The 20585-nt window shown below is 45.7% G+C and overlaps 1 protein-coding gene across 1 annotated transcript; it reads right to left on the reverse strand.

Annotated features, from left to right (window-relative positions):
• Positions 1 to 2368: 2368 nt before the first annotated feature.
• On the reverse strand, positions 2369 to 10540 carry LOC132512798 (uncharacterized). Its single transcript, XM_060136717.1, has 6 exons — positions 10354 to 10540; positions 6525 to 6633; positions 6099 to 6191; positions 5336 to 5444; positions 3803 to 3874; positions 2369 to 2488 (listed from the first exon to the last, which is right to left on the reverse strand). The coding sequence occupies exons 1-6, from the start codon at positions 10538 to 10540 to the stop codon at positions 2369 to 2371; spliced, it is 690 nt and encodes a 229-aa protein (XP_059992700.1).
• Positions 10541 to 20585: the final 10045 nt, after the last annotated feature.

Raw genomic sequence — 20585 nt, forward strand, 5'->3', positions numbered from 1 at the left:
TTATAAAATCTATTTTATAATTAGAAAAAGGACAACAACAACAACAAATCCAACTGTAAATACACAGGAAGGGCGGCAGAGGGGCCTGGCTGTGAGGACAGGGTTAGAGAGCAGGAGTCGGGCCTGGGTCTGGTGCGGGAACAGTGTCAGCGTGATGGGGAACACGCCAGGCCTGGCTGCTGGGAGCAGTCAAGATTACTAATGGCAGGACAGACAGTAACAGCAACAAAAGGAGAGCGAGGTCCAGGGCTGGGAAGACAGTGCTAATGAGAACACTGAGAAACATTCCAGGCAAAAGGGTCACCCAAAAATGTAAGCAAGCCTAGAGCCAAGATTAGTTATAGCCAAATAAGTCTCGCAGGATTCAGGGGGTGCCGGCAGCTGGGTGAACGCTCGGGCACCTCTGCGTCTCTGAATCCGGCAACGCGATGCTTTGTGTAAATACTGACTTTTTAGGGAAGACAGAGAGGAGCCTCTTTCTTTTTCCACTGCAGGGATTAAGAAAAGTTTATTGATTTTTAAACAGGCTGTTTCTAATCTGGGCTTATTTTAGATCTAATAAGACTGTTATCATTATTTTTTAATTGAGTACAGGGAAGGGAATTCAACGTCAATCTGTGGATAAAGTATTTTTAATTGCTTTGGAAGAGTTACATTAAAACTGAGATTGTAGGTCACACGCGAGTCCCAGGGCACTGGTCCCACAAGGATATTCTACTGGAAGCAGTACGTCGCCCCTGCTCTCAGCCCAGCATTAAAATGGCTGGGCAGACGAGCTGGCAACCTTTGAAAGAAGCAACCTTTCAGTTATGCTGGGCAAACTTCTATTCCTCCTTCCAAGACCCAAGTCAAGTGTTGTATGACATCTTCTCAAATTCTCTCAGGTATCAAAATCTCTCTGAGGTGATAAAAATCACCTCCCTTTCTACCTCACAGGTTATTCTAAGGAATGAGTGAGCCCAGTTTTTATGGAAGTGCTTTGGAGTCTGCAAGGCACCACGTAAATGATGGATGATGTTATTATAAAATATCTGCAGGGAATGCCCTGGCGGTCCAGTGGTTAGGACTCTGCGCTCTCACTGCTGAGGGCCCGGGTTCAATCCCTGGTTGGGAACTAAGATCCCACAAGCTGTGAGGTACAGCCAAAATAAATAAATAAAAATATTTTAATTAAAAAAATAAAAATAAAAATATCTGCAAGTTAATGGTATGTGCCTGTCAGCGGGCTAGGTAACTGTACCTTGGTACAAAGACGCTTCTGGGAGGAAAAAAGTCGACCAACATTGACGATGGATAATTCAACCTATTTGAGTTCGGCAGGACATGTGGCTTGCATCCCATATTCCTGACTCTTTCTCCACCAGCTGCTCAGAGCTGGGACCGCTGGCTTCACTGATGCGCACCCCTCAGTGCAGGTTCCTTTGGCGCTCAGGCAGGAAAGGATTACAGAGTTTAAGCACCACCCCCCATACCTGTGGGTTTAGGGACCCTGGACCCCTAGCTGACCCCTGGGCTCACATCGTGGTCCCAGCTGTGCTTGGCGGCCAATCCCATGGGGTGTCCAGAGCCTCAGAGAAGCCCAGGGCTTCATCACCACTGGACAGGGCATCTGTGTGGCCCCAGGTGTAATTCTGGACAGGGCATCTAAGATCCAGACTCAGGACCGCCTGATCCCTGGATTTCCTGGGCTGCTTCCCCCTCTCCAGGTGGGAACTTGCTGCCACCAGGGACCTAAATGAGGTTTGAGACCCGAGACTCTGTCAGTGGCCGGACATGCCTTCCCTGTCCTGTTCCACGTGGCGGGCCGAGCTGGACCCCCCTCCTCCCCACCTGCCCTGTTTTGCCAAGGAAGCGCCCTGCTTAGTGCCGGTCTTAGGTTTTAACAAGTTTCTTAACTAATTTGTTGTTTGTCTCTACATATATTCAGGTGTGATCTCTCCCATTATACCTCTCCAAACTGCCAAACCTCTACCAATATTTGAATAGTGTCCTGCTCTAATTTAGAATCCCTGCTCTCATTTCAAATATACTGAGGACCCACATAGCAATAACAACCACAACAATCAAATAGCGACTGTTTATAGAGCACATCCTATGTGCCTGGCACCGAGCTGAGTGCTGGACCCTCCCTGTGAGGTGTGTCATCGTCTCTTTACAGGTTAGGACCCTGAGCCCCAGGGTGGACAGCTGGTGGGTGACAGAATTGGGATTCCGCCCAGAGCTGTGTGGTCCCAAAGCCTGTGCTCGTGGCCGTGATGTGACACAGGTGAGCAGACGACTCAGGTGCATAAACTGCGTGGAATGGATAGAAACACAGCCGAGTTCCTGCAATGGACATAGGTTGTGGTACGTACTTTTGAAGGTTTTATTACATTTCCAAGTTACACGTTATTTTTTTCCTCTGGCAAATCCAAAGGGCCCACGTCCATCCTATCCTGTCTTCTCCTCCAGTGCTTTGCCATTCATATCCAAAGCATCCTGCTAGGAGCTGTGGGAAACAGGAAGAGTAATCAGATGTAGCTTCCGCGTTCAAAAGGTTTTAATGTAGGAGATGAATAGGAAACGACGTGAGAGCTGAATGAAGCTTTAAGTCAGTCTCTTTTCTGTTTCCTTTCGGCTACCTAGAAATGGCTCGATTTCTTCTGTGGAATATCTCAAATTGGGGAAAGGCCTTGAATTCAACAGCGAATGGCTGAGTTTTAGGAGTCCAATTTTTTTTTTTTTTTTTTTTTCCCGGCACGTGGGCCTCTCACTGCTGCGGCCTCTCCCGTCGCGGAGCACAGGCTCCGGACGCGCAGGCTCAGCGGCCACGGCCCACAGGCCCAGCCGCTCCGCGGCACGCGGGATCTTCCCGGACTGGGGCACGAACCCGTGTCCCCTGCAACGGTAGGCGGACTCTCAACCACTGCGCCACCAGGGAAGCCCAAGGAGTCCAATTTTTATGTGTGCTTTAAGGGGCAAGGATAAGACTTGAAGGGTGAGGGTATGTGATACTGTCCATTGCTGTGAAAGGTTGCAGTCTGCCCAGGGATTCGGAGAGGGGAATCAATTTTACATTCGGTCACCCTGGAAGCCATTCTGTTTCCCAGTCCCTCCAGCCTGCCTTGAATTATGGTTGGGTTCAGTTAGCAAAGCTTTATTGACGGCCCACTCTGAACCAGATAGAGCGTGGGGAAAGCAGGGTGCTAAAGTTGCGAAGGACATGGTCTTTGACCCGGAAGGGTTTATCATCGAGATAGGAGGACAGATTTGTCAGTAAAAGCTGGTCAGTTCAGTGACAGAGGTTGGGTGCTAGGAGAGCCCGGGGAAGGGATTTAGCCCAGTCTTACAGTATGGTGCAGTATGGGCTGTGTGTGTGTGTCTCTGTGTGTGTCTATATGTGTGTCTGAGAGTGTCTATATGTGTGTCTGAGTGTGTCTGTGTGTGTCAATGTTGTAAAAATTAATAAACAGAAACCTCAATTTCTTTTATTTCCTTTTTTTTGGCGGCACTGTGTGCCATGTGGGATCATAGTTCCCGGACCAGGGAGCTAACCCGTGCCCCCTGCAGTGGAAGCTTGGAGTCTTAACCACTGAACCGCCAGGGAAGTCCCCCTCAATTTATTTTAAATGGAGTTGGGAGACCAGAAAGGGGAGATCTCAGGGCCTGTGATGACAGCAGAGCCCACCAGGAAGAAGAAAGACTCCTTTCCTGGTTAGCACTCAGCCAATGAAAAGCCATAGACTCTTTGTTTACTGTAGCTCCCCAACTTCTCTCCTCCCTGTCCCATAAAAGCAATCTCCTTCCCTTGCCCCTGGCTCACCATGGCTGCAGACCCCAAACTGCAATTGCTGGGGAGTAAGAAATTTTCCTCTGCCCCTCTAGGTTCTTCTGGCTAAGAATTAAATGCACATGAGACAGATTAACAAGAGAAAATCAAACAGAAGTCCAGTAACATGTATACATGGGAGAGACCCAGGAAAACTGAGTAACTCATGAAAATGACCCAAGCCCTCACCTTAAGTACCATCTTCAGCTAAAGCCAAAAAAGGATGTTAGGGGTAGTGGTTTGGGACTTCAAAGGGGAGAAAGGCAATGCACATGGAGATGGAAAAGCAAATGTTTAGTAAATAAATGTTTGCTGGGCCTGCAGAGACAGTGGGACCCAGCGTGGACTCGGGTCTCTAGGCATTTCCCCCACCACTCAAGCCCATACTCTCTGCTGATGTCTCTGGTGACAGCTCTGTTCCGGGAACAGGCCCGCTATGCAAACTCCTTTAGGCAGTTAGGGAGAAGGTCAAAGGTTCTGAGCTTTGGGGCCCTTGACTGTTCTCAGCTTGAAATAATCTGCCTGACAAAGAGGCATTTTGGGGTGGCGTCTTGCTCCCCTCCACAATTCTTTGCTGATCCCAAATAAACCCATCTTTGTTGGAGAAATATCTGGCACTCTATTTGTTTTAGGTCAACAGTGTATATACATCTTCCTTGAAGACAAGACACATGACCTAAATCTTGAAAAGGAGATTCCAAGCAAAGAGAAGGGCAGAGCCAGTCAGTACACAGAGGCAACAGTTGACTTGCCGAGACCCATCAACAGGGTTGGGAGGTGAAGAGGGGCAGGGATTATGACTGGGAAGCACGTGGGTTAATCCTGTAATAGCAGAGGGCCCTGGGAAGCAAGGGAGAGACAAGGTTACATTAGCCCCTTGGAGACACTGCTCTGGTGGCAGCCTGGCGACCAGAGTGATGGCGAGCACAGGTGGCGGTGGGACACTGAGCTTAGTCACCAGGGAAAGCAGTCCAGGAGAGAGGCAACCAGAGCCCAGATTCCAGCAGGGGAGAAAGCGATGGAGAGAAGGTGCCACATTATCCTGCTGTCCCACAAGCCAAATGACATTTCCGTCTCTTCCTCACTGGCCTCTCTGCCCGCTCCAGCCCTTCCCCAGCCTTCCATGGCCTTCCGTGATCCAGCCTCTGCCAGGCTCCCCTTAAACAGTGGGGAAGCCGGCAGTCGGGGAGGCGGAGAGACCGATCAGAGAGGGGGCAGAGCAGAGTCAGCCCAGCCTGCCCACCCCCAGAGTCCTTATCTGATCATCACGTAGTGTCATTTGCTCTTTGCAGTTTATTAAGTCCATTACTTCTCCATCGGTCTAATAGAATTGTACACCTAGACACATATGAGGAGTTCTTATGCTGTTACGGGGATAGGGGTTCTAACCCTGGAGTTTTTACAGCACCGGTACCTTTTAATGGAAACAAATTTTCCTTCTTCCTCCTTTCATTGCCCTCCCCTGCCATGCTCCGGGTTATCCAGGTAAAGACTGACCCCTCCCGGGGGGCGGCTGGTGTCTGTTACCACCCGAACAGGCTTCCATGGTGAGAGTTTCCTCATAAGAGCTTGTTCTTTGCTTCTAGAAATCTTTTCAATAAATATCCAGCAGATTAGATTCTCACGTAAACAGTATCTGTTGTGAGGACAGGAGAGAATGACAACGTAATGAGACTGTTAGGAAACCGCTCTGTGACCCCAGCTTTCTTTTTCTGGTGGAATCGAAGGCAGCGGGCATTTTTGAGCACCTGGCCCGTTGAAGCATCGCACTTGGGAGTCGGGTAGGTAGTGAGTGAGGAGGGGAACAGCCCTGAGCTCCAGGAGGTAGGTCCAGCCCATGGAGCTGTTGACTCTGCCCAAGGGACTGGGGTGCTTGTGATGAACTGGGTTTTTCGATGGTGAGTGGGTGTTTGACAGGCAGAGACAAGAGCATTCCGAGCTGAGGAGACAGTGTGACTGACGGCATGCAGGGGGGTGGGGTGCTGGGGCCGGGAGACACGGGGTGTGGCTGGAGACTGGAAGTCATCGAACATGTGGAGGCGTGGTGGATTCTGTGTTTTGGGAAGATGACTAGAGACGGGGGAGTGATGAAAAGCAATCTGGAAGCCGTTACAGGATGAAGGTGATGAAGCCTGCTTCAGGCGGTGGGTGGGACGGAGAGAAAGGGACAGTGTCTCGAGATACTTAGGATTGAGCTGGGCTGGCTGGTGACTGTGTAGGAAGGAATAGCGCATGACAGAAAGTTTGCTAGTTTGGGAGAACAGGTCCTTGAAGCCATGCACTTGGATACCTGAGAAGAGGTAATGCTTCATAAGCTGGTATCATCTCAGGTGACTCTAAGGAGGCAGCTGCCTGGGGATTCGGCAGAAGGTACAAGGAGGACCTACAGGAGGCCCATGAAGAGAGGCTTGCTCTTCGCGCCCAGATGGAATCTGCTAGTTTTTCCTAACGTCTGCAATAGTGCCACTGGTGGCAGCCACTGTATAAACTGGGACGGAATCAAGCGGGACTCACTCCAGACCCCCCCCCGTGAGGCACCTCTGGGAGGCTGGTCAGGTGGAAGCTCACGTTGAATGCAGGGCTAGGAGGCCATCGGGTGGTGCTCTCTAGAAGACGGCCGGAGCTTGGATATCAGGTGATAGCCAGGTTGGAAATCCGGGCCACAATTAGCAGACTGGAGGCAGCTGAAGCCAGGGGCATGGGTGAGATGACTCACGGAGGGCCCCGGACAGAGCAGTCGAGGAGGAGGTGCCAGTGGAAACCGGTATGAAGAGGACGAGGAGAGGGCAGAGGCTGGGAGTCTGCTGTGGGACGGACTGGGCTGGCTAAAGGGCAAGTAAAACCAGTGAAGCCAGTGAGGGGAGGCTGGCAGAGAGGGAGCAAGGGGAATGGGGCGGGCGGGGTGGGGAGGAGGGCGGGGGACGGGGTGTCAGCCCTAGCAACCTGGACTGTCGTGCCCTGACCCGTGTACTAACTTCTCTGCATCCAGGCCCAGCTTAGTTTGCTCCGGGCCCATCCTTCACGGCTCTAAGGGAGGCCACCATCGTGACCTTTGGGGGTTCAAGCCTCTGGGATCAGAGGTAAAACAAGGAGGGTCTTAGAACCTCCCTTCACTCATCTCTTGGATAAGAGCTTCTGGACTACTGGGCCAATGCCACTCTTCCTTGCTTTGCACTGAAAAAAAAAAAAAATCAGCGTAGATAGCATGTAGCAATATTTCTGAGCGTGGCTTTGATCTTGGGGTAGGAACATTCCAGGAGAAAAGCAAGAAAAAACTTCTTAAGAATCTGTCGATTGTAAGCTGAGAGATTGGGTGTTGGGCTGATTGATGGAGGTCCCGCCGCTCAGCAGTCAGGGGAAAAAGGCTCTCCCCTCGCTCTCTGAAGACCAGCGTGGCATGTTCTAATCCTGGCCACCAGCTGCTGCCCTCATGGTTAAGCACCTCTAACATCTACCATGTGTCAGCTGGAAATTTTACTTAAAGAAACAAACAAAAATCCTAATAGTGAAATAGGGTTTGTGTATCTAGGCTCACATCACAGGTGGGATCATGTTCTATAAATGCAAACAAACTTTTTAAAATACATGTATGAAGTTTGATAATCACCTCTGAAGATTTTTAGTGTGGGGATGTGATGGGACAGGGTTGGAGAATTTAACAATGATGTAAAGACTCTACAAGTCAAATTGTTCTTTTACTTTCTCCGCTTTGCATAATCACAGTGTAAACAACACATATATTAGTATTAATGCTTATTCCTTTGGTTAAATAAAAATTCCAATAGACAGGAGGTAGCTTTTAGAGGTTCTTAACTGTGAACGAAGCGAGATAGGGTAGTTTTTCGCCTGAGATAAATCCAAGAAAATTACATTCAACTTGGTGGGTTGGGACCAAATGCAGATTTTTTGAGAAAAAGTAAAGAGACATCGAACCCACAAATTTTCTTTTCAGGAAATTAGTATTTTCAATTTGATTAATGATGGAAATTGACCATGTCTACATTGCCTCCTTTCTCTTCTTATCAATTCAGAAAATAGAATATATTCCATCTGCTGTCCCTCCTCTCACCCCCAATCTTCTTAATCTCATTAAGACAGAATTGCTAAATAATAATAGCTGATGACAGTTTCTGATCAGATGAGGAGAGGTGGATGATCATAGAGATGAAGGGGCATCAGGTAGGTCTGACTGAGGCAGGAGGCTGCCTATGTGGTGAAATCTAGGGGGTCTCATTTTGACAATTTTATTTGACAACTCATTCTCTTCTTTAAATGCCGTGGGGTTGTTTTGTTTTTCTGGACTGAACTGGAAACTATTAGGGTCATTTTTGTTTGGATGTTGTTTGGTTCTCATTCATTTACTTACTGAGTGTGCACCATGCACTGTGCTAGGTACCTGGGGAGAGGTAATGCTTTTATAAACCTCCTTCTGGTATCATCTCAGGTGAAACAGGATGGACTCACCTAAGGATTTGGCAGAAGGCAAAAAGGAAGAGCTATAGGAGGCATATGAAGAGAGACTTGGCCTTTGTGCCCAGGTGGAATCAACTAGTTTTCCTAATGTCTGCAATGGTGCCACTGGTGCCAGCCACCGTCTGCTGTATAAAGTGTGACACTCACTCCAGACCCCGACATGAGGCATTTCTGGGAGACTCGCAGGGACTGCACTAGGGCCGTTGGCTATACAAGTTGGTTCTTGAGGGCAGCATCTCAGATCCAGATGACAGATAACAGAAAAATCCTGTTTGGTTCGATTCTGTGTCTCTCTGACCTGCACTAGAAATATTTCTTGAGAGTCTTATTATAGTTGAAACCTTCCATTATATGTGATGGGAACAATGGAAGTTACTCTTTTTTCTTATTTGTCATGGCTACCAAGAATCACAGAGATGTTTTGCAGACCAAAATACTGGGGACCTTGTTGCCTCCAAATTTTCCAGTCAGAGATGGAAGAGCTAAACGTATGGGAAAAGGACATTGCTAGTTTAATCTTTTTTTTTTTTTTTGGCCGTGCTGCTTGGCTGGTGGAATCTTAGTTCCCCGGCCAAGGATCAAACTCGTGCTCCCTGCAGGGAAGCATGGAGTTCCAACCACTGGACTGCCAGGGAGTTCCCAGTCATTCTTTTTTAATTGCTGAAATGCAAGGCTCAGATGATCCTGAGTTAGAAGAGCAAGCTTGGTGCTGCACTGTACCAGAAGATTCCAATCCAATGGCATCTTGTTCCAAAATTATTTTAAAGCCTTAAAAATGAATGTAGCTGCAACTTCATGAGATGAAATAAAATGGGTATTTGAGAAATGTAATACTGGTTATGAATTATAATAATACTGTCTATGACTTATTAGCCCTTATCACGTTCCAGGTTTCCTGCTAACTGCCTTGTATACTTGCTCTTGAAGCCAAGTCTGACCGGCAGTCACAGTGGTTAGCTAGTTCTCGGGGTTAGGATGTCTGCTTCGCCTCATTTTCCCACTTGCTCTGTTCATGTCTACTTTGTTAATCTTTTTTTTTTTTTTTTTTGGCTACGTTGGGTCTTCATTACTGCACACGGGCTTTCTCTAGTTGTGGCGAGTGGGGGCTACTCTTCGTTGTGGCACGTGGGTGTCTTATTGCGGTGGCTTCTCCTGTTGCGGAGCACGGGCTGTAGGCATGCGGGCTTCAGTAGTTGTGGTACACGGGCTCAGTAGTTGTGGCTTGTGGGCTCTAGAGCACAGGCTCAGTAGTTGTGGCGCACGGGCTTAGTTGCTCCGCGGCATGTGGGATCTTCCTGGACCAGGGCTCGAACCCGTGTCCCCTGTATTGGCAGGCGGATTCTTAACCAATGTGCCACCAGGGAAGTCCCTACTTTGTTAATCTTTTTTTTTTTTTTTTTAAATAGAGTAACTCTGTGGGTCTCTGTGAGGTTTTTCAAGACAGGGTATTAATTAATTAATTTATTTTTGCTGTGTTGGGTCTTTGTTTCTGTGCAAGGGCTTTCTCTAGTTGTGGCAAGCGGGGGCCACTCTTCCTCGTGGCGCGCGGGCCTCTCACTTATCGCGGCCTCTCTCGTTGCGGAGCACAGGCTCCAGACGCGCAGGCTCAGTAGTTGTGGCTTACGGGCCTAGTTGCTCCGCGGCATGTGGGATCCTCCCAGACCAGGGCTCGAACCCATGTCCCCTGCATTAGCAGGCAGATTCTCAACCACTGCGCCACCAGGGAAGCCCCCCTACTTTGTTAATCTTAATGTGTACACATTATTTACCTTAACCCACTTCAAATTTCTTTTGGAAAAAGGCAGCATTCTGATGAATGAAGTACATTTTTGGAATGATTTTTTTAGAGAGTGATTGATCGTGAAGGCTTTAGTTTGTCTCAACTTCTAAAGAATCTATGGTTTACCTGAAAGACAACAGCCATTCTTGTTAAACTATTCTGCTCACGTTTACTTTGTAAGACAGCGGTATTTTACGCAAAGTTGGAAAGCCTTGACTTGGGCTCTGCAGGGGCAAAGGCCTTTCCTCTGCTACCAAGTACAGAATATGGTCCCCAGCTTAGTTTGACTTACAATTTTTCGACTTTAGGATGGCGTGAAAGTGATAGGCAGTGAGCAGAAACCGTACTTCGATTTTGAAGTTTAATCTTTTCCTGGGCTGGCGGCATGCTCTCCGGTGACACTGGGCAGTGGCAGCGAGTCTCAGCTTCGGGTCAGCCCTGCGATCATGAGGGTAAACAGTCAATACACTGACAGTCATTCTGGACCCAGACAACCATCCTGTTTTCCACTTTCAGTACAGTATTCAATAAATGACATGAGATATTCAACACTTTATTATAAAGTAGGCTTTGTGTTAGATGATTTTGCCCAACAGTAAGCTAATGTAAGTGTTCTGAGCATGTTTAATGTAGGCTAGGCAAAGCTATGACGTTCTGTAGGTTAGGTGTATTAAATGCATTTCCAACTTACGGTATTTTCAACTTATGATAGGTGTATCAGGAGGTAACCCCACTGTAAGTTGAAAACGATCTGTACTGTCTGGTGGGGCTTCAGAGGGAGGGTGTGTCATTTCCACACCTGCCCATGGATCATAAGGGACAGGTGGGGTGATTGTCATCTAGAATGAAGTCTGGCTCGCTCTCCTTTATAGTATTTTTTCACGTACACATAATCTTTACACTTGTACTTTATGGACAGTCTACGTGTGTGCATATAAATATAGTATAGATGTGATCATTTCTCTAAGCTGTTTCATTTCTCCGTGAGTCACCCTCCGTAATTATGCACAGTAACCTAATTGAAATATAAACTATTCAAAGAGAATTTACAGATTTCCAGAGAGGACAGGTGACCATTGACAAGGACTCCTGGCCTTGGCAAGCAGTTTTTGAGGGAGCTGTCAGAAGTCTGAGAGGGTCAACGAACACCTTCACTCAAGGGCAGGAAAAGCCACCTCCAGCTGGCAGCTCCCTTCTGGCCCTTGGGTGGTGGTAAGTCGGGATGGGCGCTCCCTCTGGGGCTGGGATCCCATTATCACCCCAGGCAGACTGCCTTCGGAAGAAGCTTCGGGGAGGCAGGGAGGGGACATCAGGTCTGGTCAAGGCTCAGAAATCTGTATTGTTGACTTAAAGATCGTCTCAGGAATTTCCAGGTGCCTAACAAGCAAGGTTTAAAGGGAACTGCACATCAAAGCAAGTGGCCCATAGACTCTGAAGGGGAAGGCAATTCAGTATCCCCAAATGGAAGCTTTGTTATTAGAAGAGCCCTTATCCGGTAGCCTCTGAGGTAAAACCAGTCAAGTCTTGACTACCTGTTTCTGTGTTTTAACTGTGGCGAGTTCTTGTTTTGACCTAGTGAGGCTAAGGTGGGTGGGAGGGATGGACCTTAAAGTGATGGGAGGATTTTTACTTCTAATTTTCTGATAACCATACTGCCGGCCTTGCCTGGAAAATGCTTCCTTACAGTGTCAAGTAGTACAAAATAAAACCAAATAGTCTTTGTGTATTTACACTGGGGCCTTAGTTATATAAAATATATGGATAGGGGTTTCCCTGGTGGCGCAGTGGTTGAGAGTCCGCCTGCCAATGCAGGGGACACGGGTTCGAGCCCTGGTCTGGGAAGATCCCACATGCCGCGGAGCAACTGGGCCCGTGAGCCACAATTACTGAGCCTGTGCGTGCGATGAAGAGTGGCCCCCGCTTGCCACAACGAGAGAAAGCCCTTGCACAGAAACGAAGACCCAACACAGCCATAAATAAATTAATAAAAAAAAAAAAAAAAATATATATATATATGGATAGGAAACATTAGTAGAAAATACGATTAAATGGTACCAGTGGTTTTCTCCTTATTTTGGGGTTGTATATGGTTTTTTTCCCCCAAAATTTTATGTACTGAATGAGACATATTTATAATGAAACTGAAATACGGGAAAACAAAACAGAAAAAACAACCCTACCCTTGTTTTGCAATTTATGCCACACATTTTGTCTGAAAATTCCATCAAATGTAACAGTCTTCAAACTTGGGGGCTGTGTGTCACCTGGAAAGCTTTTAAATTTTTCAGAGACTATGAGGTCTGGCCTGGGGGCTGACGAACAGCCAAGGTAGAGGACCTATGAGCTTGTAAGCAGATAGGTTAGGGGACTTTCCTGACATGAGAAGAAGCCATTTTGGGATCTAAGTCTGGCCACAATGCTCGCCCTTGAACATGTCTCAGTAATTAATGATGCTAAGGGAACAAAGGAATACAGGAACAGAGAAAAGGCAGTCAAACAATAGTGAAACGATAAAGCAGAGTCCTAGTTCTTCCTCAAGGGATATACATAATAATGTCTTTGGGTTCTGCGGGAACAAAGGCTCCCCCGCAGGTAGAGGAGGAATGACCTGACACTCCTGACGTCAATCAACCAAAGCTTGGACTCCGTTGACCTCTGACCCAATTCTGTGCTGAATTCTCCTCTGCTCAAGCCCCTTCATGAATATGCATGTACACTTAGCTTAAAGCTTCCCCAATTTTGTGGTTCAGAGAGACACTGCTTCGGGAAAGATCACCAGTGTTCTCCTTACTTGCTGCAAGTAATAACAAACCCTTCTCCTGATCTGTGGCTTGGTTGTGTCTTTTGGCTTGATGCCCAAAAAGAGGCAAACCCAGTTTTCAGGTAACAGGCTGATGGTTTCCAGACTTCCTCACTAATGGGGGGGGGGGATGATGACCCTCCTGTGAAGTCCATGACAGCAAGACTCTGGCTGGAATCAGAAGCTGAAGGGAGTGTCGGCAGCCACCACTACTGTGAATGGTGGATAACGGGGTGGGTCTCCTGCGTTCGTCCAATTGAACAGATTCCCCATGGGGGCTTCCACGTCCATTATTAGCCTACTGGGTACTGGAAAATGGTCAAACTTAATTCTCAAAGCCATATTCATTTAAATTCATTAAAAAAAACATACAAATCTCACAGTACTCTTGGAAACAGGAGAGAGTTTGTGAAATAAAATATATATGCAACACTGCAGGTTGGGATTCACCTCTTCAGATGGTTGATATCAATCAACAGGCCAACCGTGACAACTTTTAAGCTAAATATTCAAGGAGGCATCTGTCTTTTTAGCTAGTGAGTACGTGGGTGTGTGTGGCAGTGGTAGTGATGGTGGCCAGGATCTGAAACTGTAACATGGGAAGTGACACAAATCCCTCAAGGCTTGGTTTGCAATAAAGATAACATAATGGAGATTTTGATCTAAAAGATCAATAAGTTTTCTCTCTTAATTATCATCTCCATAGGAAATGAGAGTATTTCATTTCAGATTCTAGAGACTCATACAAATGAAAAGTTCCTGAAGTTCAGGCATACGGACAAGCAAGTTCATGTTCAGTTGAGTGGAGCGGGAGACACAGATGGGGTGTCTCTCCGCCTCTGCTCCCCTTTCCAGGGGCAGCGTCACACTTGCTCCACAGGATGCTGCCTTCCTGGCTAGAGCTGATGGGATTAGCAGTGGGACTAACAAGAGTCTCAATCCTGAGAGTTTTGAATTGGGGCTGTGAGGCACTGTTTAGTCATTCCTGCAGGGCAGTGAACGCGGAGGACGCGGAAACTAGGGAGTGAGGGCAGGCACTCCGGGTCAGGGGCACGCATGAGCAGTGGTGGTTGCTTCACTGAGAGATCAGCAGAGCGGATAATTTGAGAGAACTCGAGCGAGGGAAGCTGGCTGCCGGCTTCCTGGGCCAGTCCTCTGTTGGTCCCAGCCAGGCTGGATGCCCTTGGATTCCATTAGCCACATGGAGAGCCTTCCATAAAGTCTTTTTCCCTTAAACTAGTGTGAAGTGATATCTTTATCTTGTGACCCAGAAAGCCTTGACTAGAAAAAAATGGTAACCAAAGCAAAATGCATAACTTAACCAGTAACTAACATTGAGAAAGAAATGTTAATGGAAGCAGACATTAAGAATGCATTAGTCATTTTTTCCCCAATGAAAATTTTAGAGCAGTCATTCTTAGCTTTTGCGGGGGTGGTAGTGGTTAGAATTCTTTAAGAAATTCACAGAAGTTATGGACCGTGACCATCTTTTTAGGAAAAAACCCACAGTTTGCATATAATCCATGGACCACAAGTTAATTAGTGTTTTGATTTGAGCCTTAATAAATGTGCATATATAGGTGTTATTTTCATTATACCTCCCAATTCGAGTATAAGCTTCGTTATACCTCCCAATTCGAGTATAAGCTTCTTTCTGAGGGATAAAACCCGTGTTTCTCTGTAAAATTACTTTAATTCATTACCTGATGGCTCAATTAGTACTGTTCAATGCAGTTATTATTATCTGTTAAATTATTGGATGTATATTTTATCAAAATATTTTATAATGGGACTTCCCTGGTGGTCTGGTGGTTAAGACTCCACACTTCCAATGCTAGGGGCTAGGGTTCAATCCCTGTTTGCAGAACTAAGATCTCACATGTCATGTGGCCCGGCCAAAAAAACCAAATAAACCAAAACAAAAACAAACCACTCTATAATATTGAAAATACTTTTTTCAATTACTAAAATACTTTTTGCATGCAAGCCATGATCTGTGCCCCAAACATCATTAGTCATCAAAGAAATGCAAATCAAAACCATAAGATACCACTACTTCACACCCACTAGGATCGCTAAAATAAAACAGACAAATATTAACAAGTGTTAGTGAGGATGTGGAAAAATTGGAATCCTCATTCGCCGCTGGTGGGAAGGTAAAATGGTGCAACCACTTTGGAATACAGTTAGGTAGTTCCTCAAAAAGTTAAACATAGAGTTACCAGCAATTCTTCTCCACTCCCAGGTATGTATAAGAGAAATAAAAACTTGTCACACAAAAAAACTTGTGCATAAATATTCATACCAGCATTATTCATAATAGCAAAAAAAAAAAAAAAAAACAACTAGAAGCAACCCAAATGTCCATCAACTGATGAACAGATAAACAAAATAAGGTATACCCATATACTGGACTATTATTCAGCCATCAAAAGGAATGAAGTACTGATACGTGCTATTACTTACACGAACCTTGAAAACATTATGCTAAGTGAAAGAAGCCAGTCACAGAAGACCACATATGACATGATTCCATTTACATAAAATGTCTAGAACAGGCAAATCCACAGAGACTGCAAGTTGATTAGTGGTGGCCAGAGGTGAGAAGGAAGGAGGAAGGACTGCTAATGGGTGTGGGGTTTTCTTTTTGGAGTGATGAAAATGTTAAAAAAAAAAAATTAGTCATGATGATTGTATTACTCTGTGAATGTATTAAAGACCACAGAATCATACACTTTTCTCATAAATCTCTCTTTAGTTTTTCCACTTGTCCATACCTTTATTGCTACATCCCAAGCTACCATCATCTCTTGTTAACAAAGTTTCTTTTCTGCCCTGTTTATTCATTCTTGCCCCTCTTCAATCTGCCACCCATGCAGCAGCAGGCAGTGCTGGGTTGCTCAACAGATGAACCAGGCTTGTGCTAACTACACGAGCAAAGCAGGCCACCAAAAAATTGAGGCGGGAAGACTGCCACCATGTCCTGCCTGCTGTCCGCAGTACACAGGGGGGTGTTGCTTCAGGAACTTACTTCAGACATAAACTAAGAAACTAAGACCCCCATCCAGTGGAGGATGTTGACTACATGCTGACCACAAGCATGTAGACCCCAGACTGGTTGGAACCAGAAGACTGATGATTAAGATTTCCAAAACATCACCCTGTTACCTCACCACCAACCAACCAGGAGAATGTCCATGAGCTGATGACCTGTGACCCTCGCTCCTAATGCTGCCTTAAACAAACCCTTGCTCCAAAGCATCAGGGAGTTCAGGTCTTTTGAGCATATGTTGCCCATTCTCCTTGCTTTGTGTCCTGCAAATAAACGCTGTACCTTGCTTCACCACAAAAAAAAAAAGAAAAAAGAAAAAAAAATTGAGGCAAAATTTCTTGAAAAATTTTGTATTTTCTGTAATAGAAACCCCAGCTAAGACAATGAGAAAATGTCTCCCCTAACAAGTTCAGGGTTAGGTAGGCTCTAAGGTTAGGCTCAGCCATGTCTTGGAGCACCTATCTTTCCATTCTGCTGCCTCCCCTCATGGTGGTAAGGTGGCTGCCAGCAGCAAAGAGGCAGCCTATTCCCCTATACACATCCTGTGGCAGAAGGAAAATCTCCTCCCCAACTCTTAAGTCCTTCCCTGGGCTTGAATTAAGCAAATTTAAGTTACATGTGCAATTGTGGACCAGGGAAAGGGCAAACACGCATTGGCACCGACTGACTGAGGTTTACTTGTGGATTGGGTAGACAATTGAACAAAAGTTGAGGATCTACTCAGAAGGATGCAGCGGGGATGGATGCTTGCCCCTGATCTAATACAGCTCTTCTTTTATGCAAAGCTTGAAATATAGGGAAGGGGCCCTTGTATACTACAGAAAGAGGAAGGTGATTTAAGCAAAATGTCATTTACAGCATGACTTTTCCCCCTTCTTATTTCAATATTCAAAACTCAACTGCACTTGATTTTTTGTCATCCAGCACAAACACACTTTAATAATTTATTTATAATTCAGTAAAGAGCTTTCTAATTTTTCTTACTGCATTATGATAAAGTTAAAATATAAAGGCTGACAGCATATGGGATCAGGTGTGGGTCATTCTTTCCCCTATTAAAAAATATATCGGGCTTCCCTGGTGGCGCAGTGGTTGAGAGTCCGCCTGCCGATGCAGGGAACGCGGGTTCATGCCCCGGTCCAGTAAGATCGCACATGCCGCAGAGCGGCTGGGCCCGTGAGCCATGGCCGCTGAGCCTGCGCGTCCAGAGCCTGTGCTCCGCAACAGGAGAGGCCACGACAGTGAGAGGCCCACGTACTGCAAAAAAAAAAAAAAAAAAAAAAAAAAAGTGGATGGGCCTTGAGCACCAGTCCTATTTTTCACAGAGAACAGAGACTGGTTCAAAGGTCTGAATCACAGGAAAGTGGAGTTGGTTTAAGAAACAGAACATCTAAATTCAGAGCCTTAGCCCTCAAACTCACATGAAGTTAGTGTGGAAACTCTTTTGTGAGGGATGCTAACAAAGATTTGAGAAACCTTTCTTTGCTAGGTCCCTGGTGGGACCAGCAATGCTTCTCTGAGGGAGATGCCGTGCCCGAACCCCCGTTTGAATGTGTGTAGCGTCACTGGTTCTACTCCTGGTAAATTCTCTAAAATGTTAGAATATATCTCCCTTTGAAGGGGGCAGGCGAGGAACTGTTTCTAGATTATGTTTAATAAAATATGTTTAAAGTAGCCTTAATATAGGTTGGATTACTAAGGATAATAAAATTCTCTAGGAGAACCCAATTGCTAGCCAAAAGCAGAAAAAATGATGCAGTTTCCCTTCTGTGATAAAACAGCAGGCCTGCAGTGGAATTATAAAGTTCTAAGATTAAATTATCTTCATTTACCTTCATTAGCGGTTGGATTGCACACTAAGAAGTAGACACTAAAATGATAAAAGTGGTGGTGCTTTAGGGTGGGCCATGAAATTAGAAGTATTTCCTCTCTATCCTCTTAATGTCTAAAATGAAATTATATTACTTTTATAAGTAAAAACAACAATAAAAATACCACCACAATTTACCACCACACTTAATTAGTAATAATAAGCAGAAGTAGTTCAAAGTTTTGGACAGAATGACCTGTAGCCTTATCATGAGAATCCCTCTTTGGGTAATTCTTACTGAATTCAGTGGGAAGACCAAACAATTCTTTTGAAATTTTCCTATTGTTTTGTCTCATGCGGTTTAAAAACTTTAAGAGAAACAAAAACTAAGCAAGACAAATCCACAGCTGTTTTCCTAACTAGTATTTAGGAAGCTCACCAAGCTATGGAATCTCTATCTTAGAAGGTTTAACCAGTCCTCCAAATGGCAGCACTGAAAGGGGTTAAGGTTATGAACTCCGGAGCTGAAATGCCACTTACCAGCTGAGTGACCTTGGATGATTACTAAACCTCTCTGTGCCTCAATTTCCACATCTGCAAAATAATGGTAATAAGATTACCTACCTGATTAAGAGTATTAAGTAAGTTAATAAGTTATGTGTAAACTGCTTTAAACAGTGCCTGGCATGTAATAGGTTCTATACAAGTTTAACAAATACATGCAAATTTTTAAAATGTCAGTGAGTTTACTAAGTACATACTTTAGCATTTCTGTATGATTTTCAACATTCTCTCATTCAACATCCTTATCCTTCAAGATTTTTATTAATAATTTCTATTAGGCCTAGACAAGTTAAACTGATGCTTAATGAAATGTATGCTAAATTTAGGACAAGTAATCTAAATGTCTAAGAAGACAGGGTTTGGGCTTCCCTGGTGGCGCAGTGGTTGAGAGTCTGCCTGCTGATGCAGGGGACATGGGTTTGTGCCCCGGTCCGGGAAGATCCCACATGCCGCGGAGCAGCTGGGCCCGTGAGCCATGGCCGCTGAGCCTGCGCGTCCGGAGCCTGTGCTCCGCAACGGGAGAGACCACAACAGTGAGAGGCCCGCGTACTGAAAAAAAAAAAAAAAAAAAAAAGACAGGGTTTATAGTTATGAGATGAAGATCTTGAATGATGTCATGTGTGTGCCCATCAATAAACAGCAGTCCTTCCTAAAGCTTCCCCACAGCATGGGGGCCCCTAAGAGATGCTGATGGTGTACTAGGGAGGAACCCAGGTGGGAATGATGTGTGTGTATGCTGGCAGCTTTAGAACATGAACAGAAGTTCTTGGATGCTCCTCCCTTCAAATGGTAGGACCTAATCACCCCCCCTTGAGTGTGAGATGGACTTAGGGACCTGCTTCTAGCAGATAAAATGCAATGGAAGTGGTGGTGTGCAACGTTAGAGACTAGGTCTTTCCTCGCTTGGATCTGGGAGAAGCTGAAGGAAGCTGAGGGAAGACAGCTGCCCCATCACGAGGACACTCGGTAGCCATGTGGAGAGGCTCAACGTGTGCAGAGCTGAGGCCTCCTGCCGACGGCCATGTGAGGCAGCCACCTTGGAAGTGGACCTTCCAGACCCAGTTGAGCCTTCAGATGACTGCAGTCTGGCTTGAGTGAAACCTGAGGGGCACTGAGCCAGGACCACCAGCTGAGCCGCTCCTAGATTTGACCTGAAGAAACCACGCAAGAAGATAATACACATCTGTTGTTCTAAGCTGCTATATTTTAGGGTAATTTTCTACACTGCATAGATAAACCCCTACAGTGTGTGTTAATGGATGAGGAAGACAGCAGGGTAAAAAGTACCCTTTCTAGACCTGACACCACCTGGTGAAAACCCATCATCTTGACCCAAGAACTATCACCAAACTGCGATGATAAAATGGTTTTTTTCTTCTCCCTGCTTAGTTGCTACTTTTTATGTCATCAGCATGTCAGGGTTTGTCCTACCACTTAGCATAATTGCCTAGAATATCTGTGCTGAAGTTTGAGTATTGAATGCGGTCTCAGTGAGACAGAGACTGTCACCAGGAGAAGGCTGGGGGCCTGGCTATGGAGAAGCCCCAAAGAGTAAAGACTGCAATAAACTGTCTGGGCTTTGATTCTCTGTCCTGAAGGATCATAAACTATTTTATTAGAATATTCAAAACTCACAGACTAAACTGACGGACATGGAGGCAGAACTACACAAACTGAATTCACATGATACTGATGTATAAATCAGAAAGCTTCATCTAAGTTTACTATGTACAGAATGGAATTCTGATGCTCTCATACAGAGCTCCCCCTTTTCCTGAATGACAGCTTAGAGTCCACATCGACAATCAGAAGGTGGCTCAGTTAAGCTTGCAGTTAGAAGACAAAGTGGCAAGTCTTGAGGTATGCTCTTCCCAAGGCACAGCAAGTCTTCATAAACTGATCCTATGGGAAGTAGAGAACACCTCTGGTCACTGAATGGCTCACATCTTTGGATTCAGCACCTCCCCTCCGTGGGTTAACACTATATTCACACTGTCACTTTTGTTTCTCTAAACTCTTGGTAAATTGACATTTTCTTTCCTCAAATGAGTTAATAGTGATTAAAAGCCACAGTGTACCTGGGAAACGTTGAGGCTCTTCTCACATGATGATTAAACTAGTTTGACTCTCTGGGGATATCTTATTACCAAGTCCTCAGGAGGGATCTCACTGCTGTTTTCACATACTACCTGTATAGTTTGGAGCACAGGGCATTTATTAGCATATCAGAGCCTGTCCAGAGATAATACTTCAGAACTGGTACAGCATTTCAAGGGCAGTTTTGTAATTTCTGATCTT

The sequence above is a fragment of the Lagenorhynchus albirostris genome, chromosome 21, assembly GCF_949774975.1.
Source record: "Lagenorhynchus albirostris chromosome 21, mLagAlb1.1, whole genome shotgun sequence".
Taxonomy (NCBI): Eukaryota; Metazoa; Chordata; class Mammalia; order Artiodactyla; family Delphinidae; genus Lagenorhynchus; species Lagenorhynchus albirostris.

Excerpts from the sequence above, each read along its gene's own strand:
- LOC132512798 (XM_060136717.1), bottom strand. The coding sequence starts at position 10,540 with ATGACTGTCAGTGTATTGACTGTTTACCCTCATGATCGCAGGGCTGAC. Across the intron at positions 6,192-6,524 it reads TGCTCTGTCCGGGGCCCTCC|GTCCTCCTTGTACCTTCTGC; the intron begins GTGAGTCATCTC and ends GGCCTCCTGTAG. Across the intron at positions 2,489-3,802 it reads GTTTGGGGTCTGCAGCCATG|CTCCTAGCAGGATGCTTTGG; the intron begins GTGAGCCAGGGG and ends TGTTTCCCACAG.